The 15019-nt window shown below is 37.6% G+C and overlaps 2 protein-coding genes and 1 long non-coding RNA gene across 3 annotated transcripts; 2 read left to right on the top strand and 1 right to left on the bottom strand.

Annotated features, from left to right (window-relative positions):
- Positions 1–914: 914 nt before the first annotated feature.
- Positions 915–2270, top strand: LOC106777059 (signal recognition particle 43 kDa protein, chloroplastic). The gene has a single exon (XM_014664570.2). The coding sequence runs from the start codon at positions 997–999 to the stop codon at positions 2119–2121; it is 1125 nt and encodes a 374-aa protein (XP_014520056.1). The 5' UTR covers positions 915–996; the 3' UTR covers positions 2122–2270.
- A 4354-nt stretch (positions 2271–6624) lies between these two features.
- LOC111242763 lies at positions 6625–7464 on the bottom strand. Its single transcript, XR_002670043.1, has 2 exons — positions 6947–7464; positions 6625–6848 (listed from the first exon to the last, which is right to left on the bottom strand). It is a non-coding gene; the product is annotated as an uncharacterized LOC111242763 (long non-coding RNA).
- Positions 7465–8791: 1327 nt separating this feature from the next.
- LOC106778211 lies at positions 8792–10386 on the top strand. The gene is made up of 2 exons (XM_022787117.1): positions 8792–10287; positions 10356–10386. The coding sequence occupies exons 1-2, from the start codon at positions 8792–8794 to the stop codon at positions 10384–10386; spliced, it is 1527 nt and encodes a 508-aa protein (XP_022642838.1).
- Positions 10387–15019: the final 4633 nt, after the last annotated feature.

The raw sequence follows: 15019 nt of genomic DNA, 5'->3' as shown, positions 1-15019 counted from the left end.
TATTTGAAGTTACTGATTTTTTTTTATTATAAAAAATATATTATTTCCAAAATTCTGTGGATTTTCTTAGATACTATAGAAGTGATTTTTTACACACACACACACACACATATATATATATATATATATATATATATATATATATATATATATATATATATATATTAAAAAAAAAGGCTTAATACCGCTTTTGGTCTCTAGTTTGGGAGGTTTTGTTCAATATGGTCCTACCTTTTTTTTAGTAACAATTGATCCCACTTTTTGAAAAAACTGTTCAATTGACTCCTTTTTGGTTTCGACATCAATTTTCTAACGGTTCTGGTTACGACGTCAATGAGTTCTTTCATGCATTCACCTATCCAAATATTATTTTAACAGTCCTGACATAATATTATGTTAAAAATCATGTCATCATCGTATACAACAAGGACTACAATAAAAAATTTAAACGAGACGATAATAAACCATTTAAACTTCAATATGGGACGACTATGAACAAAAAAAAAATAAAAGGCTTAATACAGCTTTTGGTCCCTAGTTTGGGAGTCAATTGAACAGTTTTTTCAGAAAATGGGATCAATTGTTACTAAAGAAAAAGGTAGGACCATATTGAACAAAACCTCCCAAACTAAGAGACCAAAAGCGGTATTAAGAAAAAAAAAATTAAGCCTAGTAATTTTCTTGATCTATTGCACAAAAATTTTCAGAAGTATGTTGGAGCAACATGAGGAACCACAAAAATTTGTGGCTGGAGTTTTTTTGAATTTATTGGAGGCAATGGTATAAAATTTTCAGGAGAAAAAATTCCGAAGAAAAAAAAAAAACAAAAGATTGTCCAGTTTGGCAGTTATGATTTGTTGACATCCAATGGCAGCCACAACATGGATGTGGTTCCTTATCCAGTATGTTCCCAAACAAGCCCCATTTCACTCCGCCACATGTTCATCTTCATCCCTTCCAAACACACCATAGCAAAACCATTATACCACATTATTAATGGAAGCTATTTTCGTTCCCAAACCAGCTTCTCATTCTCACTTCAAAACTAAATTCTCTTCAAACCCCAAACACTTCCTTAAACAACAAACATTTCTCTCCATCCGCCAAAACCCCAGGCGCTTCTGCCTCGTCACCACCGCACTCCAAAACCAACAGCAAGCAGCTTCCAAAGACACAGAAGACGAGTCCTATGGAGAAGTCAAAGGCATCATCGGCAGCAGAGCCCTCGACGCCGCCGCCGGAATGGAGTACCTCATCGAGTGGAAAGACGGCCACGAGCCCTCTTGGGTTCCGGCAGACTTCATAGCCAAAGACGTCGTCGCCGAGTACGAAACCCCATGGTGGACCGCCGCGAAGAAGGCCGATGAGCCCGCGCTGAGGAACCTCCTCGAATCCGGCGACGGCCGTGATGTCGACGCTGTGGACGCCGAAGGTCGTACCGCGCTCCTCTTCGTAGCGGGACTTGGCTCGGAACCGTGCGTGAAGCTGCTGGCGGAAGCCGGCGCGAACCTGGACCACCGCGACCGCAGCGGCGGTCTCGCTGCGCTGCACATGGCGGCGGGGTACGTGAGGCCCGGTGTTGCGAAGGTGCTGCTGGATTTGGGCGCGGATCCTGAGGTGGCGGATGACCGTGGAAGAACGGCGTTGGATCTGGCGCGGGAGATTCTGAAGGCGACGCCGAAGGGGAATCCGATTCAGTTCGGGCGCAGGATTGGGCTTGAGGGAGTGGTTAGGGTTTTGGAAGGGGCTGTGTTCGAGTACGCGGAGGTGGAGGAGATTCTTGAACGGAGAGGGAAGGGAGAGAATTTGGAGTACCTTGTGCGGTGGAAGGACGGTGGTGCGAATGAGTGGGTGAAGGCAAAGTTTGTGGCGGAGGATCTCGTCAGAGACTACGAAGCTGGCCTTGAATACGCCGTGGCCGAGGCAGTGCTTGCGAAAAGGATCGCGGATGAAGGGACGCCGGAGTTTTTAGTTAAATGGGCCGATTTAGATGAGCCCACTTGGGAGCCCCAGGAGAATGTGGATCCTGACCTTATCAAAGCTTTCGAGGAAACAAACAACCAGGCGCAGCCCAGTAGTAATGGGCCTGCTGTCATTGTTTCCCATCAAGATAACCCGTAATTATTAATTATTTGTTATGAGTAGGATCAGCACTGTAACACCTTTTCGGGAGTGCGTTAATAATTGTTTTGTGCCAATTCAAGTGAACGGCTAGAAAAATCTATATTAATTGTATACAAAATTCCTGGTGGCATCATCTTATTATGTCAGTTCCTCGTCGTAGAACAATACTATTTTGCTATGGTCGGACGAGTGTTGTTAATTTTTTGAATAGATGTCAATATGATTTGGATAGTAATTATAAAGGATATTTTGATATTAAAATTAGTAGGTGATATATAAGAAAAGTATTAAATGTAATGGTGCATTTGTTTAAATAAACATGTCATAGATTTTTATTTACAAGTTTTTTTTCATGTATTTTTATTAAGATTTTGTTAATTACGATATAATTTTGTAAAAATTAACTACTAATTTGTTTAATTTATTTGGATATTTAACTGAATCGTCTGATCACATAGATAGATTTTATACTATCTTTAAGTTTTAAATTAAAATTGTGTAAACTATAGATTTAGAAAATAACAAGTTAACTTTACAATTCATGTCATCATCGTCTAAACATAAAGATTCTCGTATTTCATTGTCATACCATTAACTATAAACTTAGTCTTTGGAAGACTCTTGTATTGACTAACTAAATTGATTATGCGTCTCCCATTACTTAATTATTTATAATTATAATATGTTTAAGCTTTTTTCAATCTATATTGTATGCCATGGTAAATTGTATACCTTACGAGTTTAACCAGAGTCAACATTTTAGATGAACTTTTTTCGATTATCATAATTAATTCTTTTCATATATATGAATCCAATTACTATTAAGTCAAAATGATATCATTCCGTTCTTGTCATCAATATACTCCACACAAAACCAATTGTAGGATTTTCATTATAGGAATATTTAGCTCATCATTCAATTTGTATATATCTTAATTCGAGTAAACATTACCAAGATAATAAGCACATCCAAAAGAAAACTAGGAACCACAAATATATCACAAATAGCTTATTCAAGAGATTCTCATAAAATCTTAAATCATTACATCATTTCATATATATGTACTTTATCTCAATTCAAATTCATTTCATAACATAAATCGCTCATTATTTATTTCAATTTACATGTTAGTATTTCATGATTTATTTTCTATTACATTAAATAGTTTTATTGTAACCACGATCTCAAATCATATATCCCAATCAAAATAAAGATTTATGTGTCTATGACTAAGTGTCAAAATTTCAACTTGATATCTAACTATTAAGGAAGGAAGCAGGAATCTAAATTTTCCAAAGAATACTCATGACTGTAAAAAGGGAAGTGACTAACGGTATAAATATGGTGCTCAACGCAAACAAGTCAACAAATTTACTATCTTTGTTATGTCCTACGATATTAAAGTATCGCAACGTTGATCAAGTTAATCGCCCTTATCCAACTAGCGCATAATGTTGCACCAAATAGCAAAACTTCTTCCTTTTTTAGTTAAACAATTTGACTTTTCTTGTGTTATTTCTAACTTAATAAACTTCAAAATATTTTAATATATCAAACTCTTAATTCATGAAGTGCTAAACATGGTCTCACGAAACTATTTTATAGACAACAAAACTCGGATTTCATAAAATCAAAGCATCCTCTAATACTAATTGAATTAAACTCAACCATCTTTAAATAAAGTCATACAATACTAAACTAACAACACACTAATCACTACCATTTTATAAATCCAATTAACTAATCTTCCAATTATATATATCATTTTTAACTAAATTCATTAATTCAGCTAGTTTAATCAAAATTGACTCATTATATATTAGAACACTCTTCCATGTTTTTATTTTTTATGTTCACAACTCATATATCAAATTCAACATACAACCCAATTTTCTCATTTAGATCCTCATCACTCTTCAACCAAATTCAATCAATTTCTTCAAACACGTACAATTATCACTCTAAAACACATTCATTAGCTAATTTCATCATAAATCACTATCATACTTATTACAATTTATGAATTCTTAATAAGTGTTGGAAGTCCCACATCGACTAGAGATAAGGCCAAATTATAATACATAAGTGAGGTGCAAACCTCACCTTACAAGCTAGTTTTGTGGGATTGAGTTAGGCCTAAAAACCCACTTCTAACATGGTATCAGAGTCATGGTTAAAGTCTATCCTAGCGAGTTCTAAGTGGGGTGTTGGAAGTCCTACATCGACTAGAGATAAGGCCAAATTAAAATATATATGTTTTGTGAGGTTGAGTTAGGCCTAAAAACCCACTTCTAACAATAAGAATCAATTCACGCCATACTAATCCTAATTGAACAAAGGTTCTTTAGAAAACACATGCAAAAGAAAACCACCCCACATGCATACAAAAACCTAAACTAACTGTAAATTAGGAAAAGGAAAAATTTAGAGTTTAGAGAAAAAGTAAAAAATTTTAAAAAAAAAAGATTTCTAAAAATATTATATAAGAGAGTTAGTGTGTGTTCATATGAAGGTAATTTACTGTTTGTGAGAATTACCGAAGATGGATTTAGAAAATATTTTTGTTCGCTTGTGCTGATATGCGAGTGAGTGAAAGCACACATTTGCAGGAGAAAGCATTTTTCTTATCTTCGTTCATGAGTGCGGATTTGCAATGATTCATGGCCATTTTCCTGTTTTATCCTTATACATTACTTTTTTTTCAATGTAATAATAATAGTGCTTTCTTCATGAGTGCATACTGAATACTTTTCACAAAACATAAATTAATAATAATATAATTATTATTATTATTATTATTATTTATTTCAATTTAATAAATTTATCATTTTTTACATTTTAATAATTAACGTTATTTTTTTACTTTTTATAAACTTTTTTACAATTAAATATAACATTAAAAATTATGATTTTATATTACATTAATAATTAGGGACATTTTGGTAATCTTCAATTTCTACCCATTAAACAATATTTTAAATCTGTCACATCAATCATATCCTACATTAATTCTCACAAACTTTACTTCCAAATCTACTCTCAATTACTCATAGATCCACTCAAAAAAACAAAAAAAAAAAATTACTCTCAAATTCTGTAACATCCCGATATATTAGGTGTCCGGATTATGAGAAAAATTAAAACTTTTAAAATCATCATATCATCGTAGAAATTCAATGACAAAATACCAAAAATTATAAGATTAACAACGAACTAAAGTAAATCCAATTACATTATTTCTGAAATTTATAATTCAAAGCTTTAATTAAATCAGGTTGTCCCCCACTCTCACGTCGCTATCATGAATCTGGAGCATCTACTACACCCCCTGCTCCCGTATAACCAAGGTCATACGATCATCGCAAGACACACACAACCACAAGCACAAACAAATATGGGTAAGCCACCATAACACAACCAATAGCAATAAAATAAAATGTGTACAAGATACGTAAACACAACTTAACAATAGTTCACTATCTATAATGCTATCTACAAACAGAATCATTATGATCATCATTAACATTCTCATTAACTATATCATTACTATACTACCACATTTATCCTTATCAACATCATCTCTAGACACAAGTTATTATGAATTCTCAACATTTTCATGAAGGACATTGGTTTATCTTCTGTACCTAACCCTACCACCTGTAGCTTTCCCCATACAGGTTCCCAAACAAACACCTGTAGCTTCCCCATACAGGTTCACAACCGTACCACCTGTAGCTTCCCCATACAGGTTTATAATCACACTACCTGTAACTTCCCTATACAGGTTTATAATCACACTACCTGTAACTTCCCCATACAGGTTTATAATCACACTACCTGTAGCTTCCCCATACAGGTTCACAATCATACTGTCTGTAGCTTCCCCATACAGGTTCACAATCATACTGCCTGTAGCTTCCCCATACAGGTTNCTGTAGCTTCCCCATACAGGTTCACAATCATACTGCCTGTAGCTTCCCCATACAGGTTTACAGTCGTACAGTAGATAATTCATAATTCAGGATTTACTAGGTACAGGATAAACAAGTCTCTCTCCTCAATTGTATAATACTAATAAAGTCAACCAAATATAATCCATAATCAAACTAAATACTATTCACACCTTATTTTTCATCACTTACACATCAATATAAAGTCTTATGTGAAAACAATATAGATTTCTATAATAATTTAAGAGTCACAACTCAATTCAAAATAATAACTCATTATTAACTTAATTAATCATTAAAATCTCACTACTTCTATTTTTGAAAGTAAATTAATTAACTAATTCCAAAATAATTATTTTAAATTATTTTGATTAACAATTCATCTTTAATTACCTTCCTTTTCAAATCAAATTAATTTCTCTTTCCAATAAATTAATTTGATTACAATTAATTACTAATTAAATAATAACAATTTTCCTCTTATAATTATAAGAATTAATATTATAAAATAATAACACCATCTCTTCCTTTACACTTTAATTTTAGTAATTAAAGTTATGAATTTTGCACACGTCCCTGGCAATTCTGATTATTATGGTTAAATGTTAAGTTTTTGCTCATTGGGCCTGCGGCCCAAACTGTTAATCGAATCCAAAAATTGCCAGTCCAAACCAAAACCCTAGCTTGCCACCACCAACAGTGCTTGCCGCCGCCAACCTAGCTGCAGCCATCACGACTTCGTTGCCAACCACCGCGTAACGGTTGCTGCTGCCCTAAAAATCACGACGAGAAATCTAAGCCAAAATGAACCAGAAACTCTATCCCAATACACCGAAACAAAACACAAATCCCTAACTCAATGCGAATCAACCTTATATCTCAAATCAAAAGAATTCCTAGAAATCCCCAAAATCAGAATCGAAGATGAGAACAGGAAAACTCCAAAATCCCCAACGAAACCCTAATTGCAACACGTAGAGTCTCTCTTCGCGGAACGCAGGAGCCTTCATCGCGCCTTCCTGCACCTCCACCGCGCAATAGCCGCGCCTTCCTGCGAGCCAACACGAAGAGAATCGAGAAAAGCCAGGATGACCATGTCCTCGCACAATCGTCGCGCCTCCGCCGCAACCTTATCGCGTCTCTCATCACTGCATTCTCACTGCTGTTCGCAAGAAAAGGGAGAAGAGAAAGGAAAGAAGCTTCGCTTCTGATGTGTATGTTTCAGGAAAAGTAAAGAAAACCAAATGAGCCCCTGAGAATCTGACTCCTACCAAAAAAATTGAGAGTTGGGCCCTTAATTGGGTTGCATTTATTCAAGCCCAATTGGAAACGGAAAGAGAAAGAGATCTGGGCTTAGAAACAATTGACTTGGTCACTTATTAGGGATTTAGTTTTAAAAACTAACCCTAACACCAATTAACTCTTAATTAAAGAATCTGTAAAACCCTAATTTTTATCTTAATTGCAATTATTTGAAAACCCTACTTTTAGTATATTCCTAAAGAAGAAAAAAAAAAGGAACTTTTAATATCTTCAGGGAAAGAATTCAACACGTGAATTCCTATAGGTTTAATTACGTGAATTTTTATAATTCACTTAGGTAGAATTCAATTCCTTGAATTCAAGATGACACTAACGTAATACAAAAAAATCAACAATGCAATGATTAAAAAATACCAATCAAAATTTTAAACATCATCCTTCCATATCAAAATATTCAATCACCATATTGAGTATTCAAGTAAATTAATTATCATTTAAATGCAAAAATAGTTTTTCGTAATCATAAAAGATACTCAATAAAGTTTCCACATATATCATAGAAGATATTCAAGAAAGTTTTTACATACATCATAAAAGATATTCAAGAAAGTTTCCACATACATCATACAATAAAGAAAAGTAAGCTTCCCATACCTTAGCAAATAAAAAAATAAGCTTTCACTCACAGACTCTTCTTCCCTTCAGTCTCTCTGTCTAATGCTTTCTCTTTCCTTTTTTTTTTCACAAAAGTAACGTACGTTCTTTTTACCTTTTTCTTTCTTTTTAAATAAAACTTAAGGTAATTGCTTTTCCTAAAATCTTTCAACCATTATTTTAAAAACACAACTGCTTTATCTTTTATTTTTCTATTTAATATATGCCTTTACTTCCTATATCCCTATTTATAATATCTGCACCCCAATTATGAAAATGGAAAAGACATTTTGCCCTTAAGCATACATATATACCAACAAGTCAACACATCACATTACAATAACATAATAAAAGATAGAATTTTCTCGGGCCTTACATTCACCCCACCTCAAAAGAATTTTCGTCCCCGAAAATTGATCTAATCAACACAAAGGTAAGGGTATAAACAAATGCATTGCACCCGAGTCACAAAGAACATGAATACAACTACCATTCTAGAAACACGTGTCTTCGGTTAAGTTACCTGACGAAGACGCCTTGGATCCTGTCATGGCAAAGACTCGTCCTGCTGCCATTGACTTCCCTCCTGGTATCTTCTTCTCTGGACACGAAGATGTGAAGTGTCCAGGCTTATGGCAAAAGTAACATTTCTTCTCCTCACGCTTTGAATCTGATAGTCTTGGACAAGTTTTCGAAAACTCCTTTGGGGCTTTTGGGGAGTGAGCTCGACTAGTCTTGTTTTATGATTTTGATGTTGGTATACAAGTTTTCTTAATTATGTGCGTTTATAATTGACAAGATGTCAAGCCCAAGAAGAACACCTACCCCTACCGGAGCTACTGCTGATTTCGCGCGGGCTTTTCAGCAGATAGCAGATGTGTTACAGGGACAACAGGCGCAACTGGCGCAGCTGACGCAACAAGGGCCACAAAATGTCCAAACAAACACGCACCGGGTAGGTATGAATGACTTCCTGCGCCACAACCCTGTCAAGTTTAATGGAAAGACTACTCCAGATGAGGCTGATGACTGGATTTGCAACCTCGAGAAAATCTTTGAAGCAATAGAATGCACAGAGGGTCAGAAGTTGGTCTTCTCCACTTATATGCTAGCAGGTGAGGCAGAGTATTGGTGGCGTGGAATGCGAACAGCAATGGAGGCTCGAGGAGAAGTGGCCACTTGGGGAGATTTTAGAAATAGATTCTTGGAGAGGTACTTTCCAGCCAGTGCCAAGCAGGAGCGGGAGAGACAATTTCTAGAATTACGACAAGGAAGTATGTCAGTGCAAGAATACAAGTTGAGATTCGAGTATCTGGCTCGATTCTATACACAGGGTCTGACTGAGGCATGGAAGTGCAGGAGGTTCGAGCAAGGATTTCGCCATCCGATAATGAAAGCACTTATTCACCTCAAAATTAATGATTTCCCAGAGTTGGTAGAGCAAGCCTTGGTGGCAGAGCGAATGGAGGAGAGTCAGCATCGTGTGGTGAGACCTCAGAAGGCTAGTTTCTCTGGAGGTAGGAATCAGAAGAAACCGTATGCTAGACCACAGCAGAGAGGCTTTGGAGGCTTGAAATGCTACGAGTGTGGAGGTCCCCATATTAGGAGAAATTGTCCAAGACTGACAGTTCACAAGCCTGAAGAGAGGAAATGTTTCTCCTGCCATAAGCCAGGACACTTTGCATCTTCATGCCCTGATAGGAAGATACCAGGAGGAGCAACACAGACACAGAAGTTTTCTGGAGAGAAACCGAAGGCAGCAGGACGAGTCTTTGCTATGACGGGGGCTGAAGCGTCTCAGTCAGGTAACTTGATTCAAGACACTTGTTTCTTGAATGGTAGATGTGTTCATGTTCTTTTTGACTCGGGTGCAACACACTCGTTTATATCCTTTGCTTGTTTGGGGAAACTTGAATTACCTGTGTATGATTTGGGGAGCGAGTTGGTGGTTTCTACACCAACATCGGGGCAAGTCTTAACAAGTTCAGTCTGTATTGGGTGTTCGTTAGAAGTGGCGGGACGCAAATTCAAGGTTAACTTGGTGTGTCTACCGCTGGAAGGCTTAGATGTAATTTTGGGGATGGATTGGTTGACGACCAATGGTGTTCTCATTGATTGCGGTCAACAGAAGGTTATTTTCCCAACAGAAGAACAGGTGCAAATGATTACCTCTCGAGAAGTTTTGCAAGATATCAAAGAAGGAGCAGTCTGTTTTGTGGTGATAGCAACGGAGAAGAAAAAGAGTACAGAAGAGCAAATTGTGGATATCCCAGTAGTGGAGGAGTATGCTGATGTGTTTCCAGATGAAGTTCCAGGTTTGCCACCTAGTCGGGAAGTTGATTTCGCAATTGACTTGATACCAGGAGCTGGACCAATTTCTATGGCTCCTTATAGAATGGCTCCGGCTGAATTAACAGAGTTGAAGAAGCAGATAGAAGACCTGTTAGAGAAGAAGTTTATTCGACCTAGTGTATCGCCATGGGGAGCGCCAGTGTTGCTCGTAAAGAAGAAGGATGAAAGTTCGAGGTTGTGTGTAGATTACCGACAATTGAATAAAGTTACTATCAAGAATAAGTACCCGTTACCAAGGATCGACGACTTGCTAGATCAGTTGAAGGGAGCCAGCGTGTTCTCGAAGATTGACTTGAGGTCTGGTTATCATCAGATCTTAGTAAAACCAGAGAATGTGCAGAAGACAGCTTTCAGATCACGCTACGGACACTACGAGTATGTGGTGATGCCTTTTGGAGTGACGAATGCTCCAGCAATTTTCATGGACTACATGAACAGGATCTTTCGGCCTTGTCTTGATAAGTTTGTTGTTGTGTTCATTGATGACATTCTAATCTACTCCAAGGACCGCGAGGAGCATGCTGAACACTTGAGAATGGTGTTGGAAATTTTAAGGGAGCGTCAATTGTATGGTAAATTGTCTAAGTGTGAGTTCTGGTTGGAGGAGGTTCAATTTTTGGGACACGTGATATCTGCTCAAGGAATCTCGGTAGACCCAACAAAGGTTGAGGCAGTGTTGAAATGGGAACGACCAACGACGGTGACGGAGGTGAGAAGCTTCGTAGGGTTAGCAGGCTACTATCGGAGGTTCGTAGACGGATTCTCAAAGATAGTGGGGCCACTGACACAGTTGACCCGTAAGGATCAACCGTTTGTTTGGACAGATAAGTGTGAGGCGAGTTTCGAGGAAATGAAGAAGAGATTGACGATGGCTCCAGTCTTAGTGATCCCAGACACCGAGGAAGCTTTTGAAGTATACTGTGATGCATCGTATCAAGGGTTGGGTTGTGTGTTGATGCAAGGTAGAAGACCAGTGGCGTATGCATCTCGTCAGTTGAAGGTGCATGAGAAAAATTATCCTACACACGACATTGAGTTGGCTGCAGTGGTGTTTGCTTTAAAGACATGGAGACATTATCTTTATGGAGCGCGTTTTCAAGTCTTTAGCGACCATAAAAGTTTGAAGTACTTGTTTGATCAGAAGGAGTTGAACATGCGTCAGAGGAGGTGGATGGAGTACCTGAAGGACTACGATTTTGAGTTGCAATACCATCCGGGTAAGGCAAATGTTGTTGCTGATGCCCTGAGTAGAAAGAAAGTTCACATGGCTGCTTTGATGGTGAAGGAACTAGAGTTAGTTGAGAAGTTTCGAGATATGAACTTAGGTGTACAGGTAAATCAAGACCATATCTGGTGTAGTCACTTGGCAATCACTAGTGACTTCTTAAAACAGATAAAGGCAGAACAGATGGAAGATCAAGAGTTGCAACACATAGTTGGACTGTTGGGTACAGATCGAGCTAAAGATTTTGTTTTAGGTGTTGACGGTATCCTTCGGTTCAAGAGTAGAGTTTGCATTCCGGCAAAGACACAGTTAAGAAAGATGATCTTAGAAGAGGGCCATAAGAGTCGTCTCAGTATACACCCTGGCATGACTAAGATGTATAAGGATTTAAAAGAGTCTTTCTGGTGGAGTGGAATGAAGAAAGATGTGGCCGAGTTTGTATCATCGTGCTTGGTATGTCAGAAGGCTAAGGTAGAACATCAGAGACCGGGAGGGATGTTACAGCAGTTGGAGATTCCTCAATGGAAATGGGATAGTATCTCGATGGATTTTGTAACTCACTTACCGAGATCACCGAAGGGTTATGATTCCATCTGGGTAATTGTGGACAGGTTGACAAAGTGTGTTCATTTTCTACCGATCAATCAGCGAATGTCGTTGGAGAAGCTGGCAGAACTATATATCCAAGAGATAGTGAGGTTGCATGGAGTGCCTGCAAGTATCGTTTCAGATCGAGATCCGAGGTTTACATCGAGGTTTTGGCAAACATTGCAGAGATCTTTAGGCACACAGTTACAGATGAGTTCGGCATACCATCCTCAGACTGACGGGCAATCCGAAAGAACCATTCAATCCTTAGAAGACTTGCTGAGGGCGTGTGTTTTAGATCATCTTGGTAGTTGGAGTGAGGTTCTACCGTTGGTCGAATTCACTTACAATAATAGTTACCATGTTAGCATCGGTATGGCACCTTTTGAAGCATTGTATGGAAGAAGATGTCGAACGCCATTGTGTTGGTTTCAAGATGGAGAATCAGTAACAGTAGGCCCTGATCTGTTGCAGCAGACTACTAACAAGGTGAAGATGATTCAAGAGAGAATGAAGGCAACACAGAGTAGGCAAAAGTCTTATGCAGATAAAAGACGGAGACCACTAGAGTTTGAAGTTGGAGATCATGTGTTTATGCGAGTAACACCAACGACAGGAGTTGGGAGAGCTATTAAATCGAGAAAGTTGTCTCCGAAGTTTCTTGGACCATATCAAGTGCTTAGGAGGATTGGTCCAGTAGCATATGAGATAGCACTACCACCCCAGTTGGGAAACTTGCATAACGTCTTTCATGTGTCTCAATTGAGGAAGTACATTCCAGATCCTAATCATGTGTTAGAGGTGGATGACGTCCAAGTTAAGGAAGATTTAACCATAGAGGCTGGACCGGTACGAGTATTAGATGTGCAAACCAAGAAATTAAGAGGCAAAGACATTCGTACAGTAAAGGTGCTTTGGGATGAAGTTACGCAAGAGATGACTTGGGAGTTAGAAGAGTTCATGAAGAAAGAATATCCTTACCTTTTTGCCGAATAGATCAATTTTCGAGGACGAAAATTTTTTTTAGGTGGGGTGAATGTAAGACCCGAGAAAATTCTATATTTTATTATGTTATTGTAATGTGATGTGTTGGCTTACTGGTAGATATGTATGCTTAAGGGCAAAAAATGTCTTTTTCATTTTTTTAATTGGGGTGCATATATTATAAATAGGAGTATTGAAAGTAAAGACATACATTAAATAGAAAAATAAAAGATAAAACAGTTGTGTTTTTAAAATAATATGCTTGAGAGATTTTAGGAATAAGGGTGAAAGATTTTAGGAAGAGCAGTTACTTTAAATTTTATTTATAAAGAACGGAAAACAAAAAAAGAGTTACGTTACTTTTGTGTTACTTTGGTGAGAAGAGGAAAAAGAAAGTATTAGACAGAGAGACTGAAAGGAAGGAGAGTCTGTAGAAGAAGGGGTGAAAGCTTAATTTTTTTATCGGCTAAGGTATGGGAAGCTTACCTTTATGATATTATATAATGAATGTGATGATATTATTGATTTGGAGTATTTACTTGCATGAATGTTTATAAGTATGATCTTGATTTTTTTCTTTTTTAGCTTTTCAATCTTTGTATTTATTATTGAAGATTACAGTATATGAATTGGTTTTAGAATTCCCATCATTAAATGCTATTAGGAATTCACTTGAATTCCTTAAATTCTTATTAAATTCTTCCAAAATAAGAATTCACGTGAGTGAATTCTTTTCCAAATGAAGGTTTGATTTTATTTTTTTTGGGATATAATAAAATTAGGTTTTCACCTAATCATAATTAACACTAAAATCAAGGTTTTGAGATTTTTGGTAAATCAAGGATTGATTAAGTTTAGGGTTTTGTTAATAAAAGTTTCTGGTTTATTAGAAACTTAATTTGAGAGTAAATTCTTTTTTCCGTATAAGCTTAGTTTTCTTTTCATTCTGAATCAGAGTGGGATTAAACCTATGGACCCAATTAAGGGGTCCAGTTTTCATTCTTTTGGAAGGGGAGTCACTCCCAGTGACTCATTTTTCCTTTCCTATTTTCTCTGGTCCTGAAACGCTNACGGTAGAAGGGAGCTTCTTTCCTTTCTTTTCTCCTTTTCCATGAACAACGGTGAGAGTACAATGATGAAGGTGAGAGACACGACCAGGTTGCAGCGAGAACGANGAGGTCGCAAGAGTGGCGTTTCTAACGGGGTTCAAAACTCTAGTTTCTTTCTTCTCTCTTTCTTGCTCGGGCAACTCAAGTTGGAGAGATCACCGTTGGTGCGGCAATGTCGGCGAGGGCGCGACGACTGCGTGGTAGAGGCACGTTGAGGAGACGACGTTCGCTTCGTGGCAGTGTGTGTTGGTGGCGACTTTCACGATTCAAGGACAGAGACTTTATTCTTCTTATCCCCTCTTTCGATTTTTTTTCGATTAGGATTTTGTGTGTTCACCAGATCTTTGGATTGCCATTTTCGCGTTTGGGTTGGTTTTGATCTTCTGCAGGTCTGTGTTTTTTTTATTGGGATTAAGGTTCTGATTGGGATGGTTAGGGTTTTGAATTGGGAATTTTCTTATATTCTTTCGATTCAATTTTTGCATTTGGGAGTTTAGCAAGTGGTTTCTGATTTGGGAAAATTCTCATTCAAGAGTTTTGTTTCGTTGGGAATGATTCTTTGGGTTCTATTGATTGACGTTGGAGGGTTCTTTCCTGCGGAGGTGACTGTGGTGGTTGCACCAGTGGAGCAGCTATGGGTGGTCACGACTAGGACTGGCGGTGCCGAGCAGCGTTGGGCCTAGATTAGGCCCTGAGACCAGCATGGTTTTCTGTTTGAACAGGCAGATTTAGATTGGGCTGACATTCTGGGTTGAGTTATCGGTTTGGG

This window comes from Vigna radiata, chromosome 2 (assembly GCF_000741045.1).
Source record: "Vigna radiata var. radiata cultivar VC1973A chromosome 2, Vradiata_ver6, whole genome shotgun sequence".
NCBI classification, from domain to species: Eukaryota; Viridiplantae; Streptophyta; class Magnoliopsida; order Fabales; family Fabaceae; genus Vigna; species Vigna radiata.
Note: the sequence above shows the minus strand (reverse complement) of the source record. Positions and strands in the feature narration are given on the sequence as shown.

Coding starts and splice junctions, on each gene's coding strand:
- LOC106777059 (XM_014664570.2), top strand. CDS start 997: ATGGAAGCTATTTTCGTTCCCAAACCAGCTTCTCATTCTCACTTCAAA.
- LOC106778211 (XM_022787117.1), top strand. CDS start 8,792: ATGTCAAGCCCAAGAAGAACACCTACCCCTACCGGAGCTACTGCTGAT. Junction 10,288..10,355: donor GTGGAGGAGTATGCTGATGT/GTTTCCAGATGA, acceptor ACTTGATACCAG/GAGCTGGACCAATTTCTATG.